Consider the following 3,613-nt stretch of genomic DNA (forward strand, 5'->3'; position numbering starts at 1 on the left):
GGATGTCTTCTTACGATATAAATACGTTGGATTCGGCATTTCGGTCGACGAGATCTCTCTCCCTCTCTACTCGTCTCGACAAAGTAGAAACCCCCCCAAAACCCTAACCCTAATCCTGTAAGTTCCTTAGTTTCAATATTGCCCCTTCCAGTTTCCATCAGAGTATGATTTTCTTCATTTTAGCGCCATTTTTTTTTTGAATTTCTTAATATCTAAGCTTTGTTTCCGTTTGCAGGTTCTTTTAGAGAATCGAATTAATCTCAAAATGAGGTAACTTCGGGTTTTCCGTTCCTTTCTTGGTTCTCTTTTTCTTTTTGGTTCTTTTTTTCTTATAGGCGGTGAAGTTGGTAGAGAACTAGGGCTTGCTAGTCGCGATTTGTGAATAGATCGAAAAGCATGGTTAGATTTTACTAATGTTCCTATTTTTTTTTTTTTTTTTCCTTCGTTTTTGTCTTTTGCAGTAGGCCAATGGATGAGGATGCCACTGTAAGTTATCTTCTTATAGACGCAAATGTGTGTGTGTGTGTGTGTATTAATTGTATTTAGCCCTGTTTCTGATGATTTTTTGTTGTGCAATTTCTCCAGCATCGTTATGGATTTTTTCAGTTGCTCCGAATTAGTCACCTATTATTCTTTGTCTAACTAAAATGAGAATTGTTTGTAGAATTTTTTCACTGTTTCTAATGTTATCTGTTACTCAATCGTTAAAGTTGGAGCTGTTGCAGGTTTCTGAATGTTATTTCACCTTTGTGAGTTCTGTCTTTTGGCTGTAGCTTGTAAGCGAGCTGAAAAATTAAAAAATCTAGTATGGTTTATGAATAAAAACTATTAACCAATTAGAGCTACAAAGAGTTGTTATCACTGGCACTGAATTTCAACAAAAGTTTTTATATTGTTTTGGTAGTATGTGTCACTGTGTAACTGTGTCGTAGTGCAATCTGTGTCTTCGATAAGATTTTTCTGTGGAGTCTAGCTAACAGAATTTTTCCTTGTCTAAGCTTGTCATTTCCTGCCTTTTCGACATAGACTTCTGCTCAACCAAACTGTTTTTGACAGGCTGGGAAGAATGAGGAAGAGGAATTCAACACTGGGCCACTCTCTGTTCTAATGATGAGTGTTAAAAACAACACACAGGTAAAATTTAAGATCAACAGCCTGTTATATAAGTTGCTCACACTTTATTATTAAATTTAGCGATAGATTGTTTGATTGTAAAGAAAGGCTTGTGTAATGGGTGAAGTACGATGTTATTGGTAAGGGGGCTTTTGGTAAACCCAAAAATTTGGTCGGCTGGGAACTGACTGGATTGGAGTGCACATTGTTTGCTTAGTAAAGGTGAGTTAATTATCAGTATTGCCTGGTTTGAAAATTTAGGCATCAGGTGCATTTTTAAAATCACTGTTCTGTTGGTTTTCACCACCAGAACTGGGTAGTATTATGCAAGTGACCCTGGTCCCATTTTTGGAATTCTCAAACAAATACTTCGGTTATTGGCTTGTGATATCAGCGTGTCTACCAGTGAGATAAAATTATTTAGTGAGATTTGTGTTCATGAGGATGCTGATTGTTTCCTTCTATCTCTTGCTTTTTAAGGTGCTAATTAACTGCCGAAACAACAAGAAGCTTCTAGGTCGGGTGAGGGCCTTTGATCGGCACTGCAACATGGTTCTTGAAAATGTCAGGGAGATGTGGACTGAGGTTAGTTGTTTTAGCAATGTACTGTGCCTCTAATTCCTCTGTCTGATGCCATCAGGTCTAGCAAACTATTTGATTATTTAAATATACATATTATGCTTTGGGTTTAGGTACCAAAGACTGGTAAGGGCAAGAAGAAAGCACATCCTGTCAACAAAGATAGGTTTATCAGTAAGATGTTTCTTCGGGGAGACTCAGTTATCATTGTCCTTAGGAACCCTAAGTGAGAGTTGCAGGATATCTTATGATCATCTGAAGTTGAACAACTTATTATGATGTGAATCCAGTTCATTGTGCATTAAAATTTCACTTTGCTGAGGTGTACTTAACAAAAACCAGACGCCATCTGTTTTTTGTAGGACTAATTGTTGTTTGCTTAAAGTATTCCTAATACTGTTAATGGCGTGTTTGTTTTGCACATGACTTGTTGATCACTTATTACTTGCCCGTATCACCGCATTTTTTAACGTCTGACCAGGCTAACAAGTGCTCCCACTCCCCCACCCAGTCCAGTGAGGTTTGGTATTGTTTTGTTTCTGGATTCATATATTTCCCAGTCTGGTGATTTCCTTTTAAATCTAAGAGCAAATCAGTTGGGAATGATTTTTGAAACTTGTATGAGGGTACGAAATGCTGCAATGCTAGGGCGCAGGAAACCTGATTTGATCTTAGATTTAAAAGGAATAAAAAGTTTGGTTTGGTCTATTTTTTAGTCTGTTCCTATTTAGGAAATGGACTATATGATGGGCTTATACCCTCATATAAGTAATCTGATACAATCGTTAAAAGTTTCATCTAGAAAATAAGTGTTTTCTGAATTGGTTGTCTTCGTGTAAGGAACAAAAAGTCTGGTTTGGTCTATTTTTTCAGTCATTTCCTATTTAAGAAATGGATGGAGCTTATGGCCTCCCCCATATAAGTAATCTGATACAATCATTAAAAGTTTCTTTGGAAACGAAGTTTTTCTGAATTAATTATCTTCTTTTTGGGTGCATCTTCAGTAGATATTCGACAGGCTAAAATTCTATGAAGTTCTTTCTATTAGTAGATTATCTTCCCATTCTTTCTACTGAGTTGGGTTTAAGCTCGGTTAAACTTAGCTCGATTATTAAAATGATCAAATGAACCTTTTTTGAGATATTCTCATTCCCAAGCTTGACTCAATTATTCGCAATAAGTATTACATCGAGCGCTTAACTGAGCACTTAACTTGAATCAATTTGTTTATCATTTTAAATCTGTTTTTTAAATTTAATAAAAATAAATAAAATATTCTTACTCACAATATTTATATATATATAATTACAATTAGATACAAAATTGTTCTTTCAATCACAATTATTCACAGTTAGTTGCAAATACAATCAAATGGCTACTTTGCACTTATCCAACTCTAATCGAATTGTACTTCTACAAGACATTAGTATATTTATAATATTTGTTTATTTATTTATTTATTTTTATGTCAGGGAACTTCTCCAAGAGAAGCAACTTGTTGGACTAGAGATAATCTAGCTTACCAATCTTCAATTCTCATTTCCAAAGGTCGAAATTGCAGACAATAACATTTATTGAGCATTTATTCAAGTAGTTAAAAATATTTTGAAGTCTAATTCATATATCTATCTCTCTTCCACTCTACGCGTACGCTTATAATTTGATAAGAACTCTAAGGGATCCAAATTTGTTAGTGACACTAATCTTAATTTTTATAATAATCACATTGGATTTTTCCAGAGTAGCCAACAGAATGGACAAGGGATTGTTGCTCATTAGGCACTTCCCCCAATCCTTAAATTGTTAGCGTCCGAGATTGAAGGGTCCAACATGTTCTCCTTCCATAAGTCGGATCAGACCCTCCACTTGCATTGTGCCACACATCAAATCACTCCATTTTTATTATCACGAGCAGCAGTTA

At 35.3% G+C, this 3,613-nt stretch overlaps 1 protein-coding gene across 1 annotated transcript; it reads left to right on the forward strand.

Moving 5' to 3' along the window:
- LOC109020313 (small nuclear ribonucleoprotein Sm D2) lies at window positions 1–2,113 on the forward strand. The gene is made up of 6 exons (XM_019002752.2): window positions 1–117; window positions 236–270; window positions 462–486; window positions 1,057–1,134; window positions 1,594–1,698; window positions 1,806–2,113. The coding sequence occupies exons 2-6, from the start codon at window positions 266–268 to the stop codon at window positions 1,920–1,922; spliced, it is 330 nt and encodes a 109-aa protein (XP_018858297.1). The 5' UTR covers window positions 1–117; window positions 236–265; the 3' UTR covers window positions 1,923–2,113.
- The last annotated feature ends 1,500 nt before the right edge of the window (window positions 2,114–3,613 follow it).

This window comes from Juglans regia, chromosome 8, assembly GCF_001411555.2.
Source record: "Juglans regia cultivar Chandler chromosome 8, Walnut 2.0, whole genome shotgun sequence".
Classification (NCBI taxonomy): domain Eukaryota; kingdom Viridiplantae; phylum Streptophyta; class Magnoliopsida; order Fagales; family Juglandaceae; genus Juglans; species Juglans regia.

Excerpts from the sequence above, each read along its gene's own strand:
- LOC109020313 (XM_019002752.2), top strand. Across the intron at positions 487-1,056 it reads CAATGGATGAGGATGCCACT|GCTGGGAAGAATGAGGAAGA; the intron begins GTAAGTTATCTT and ends TGTTTTTGACAG. Across the intron at positions 1,699-1,805 it reads TCAGGGAGATGTGGACTGAG|GTACCAAAGACTGGTAAGGG; the intron begins GTTAGTTGTTTT and ends CTTTGGGTTTAG.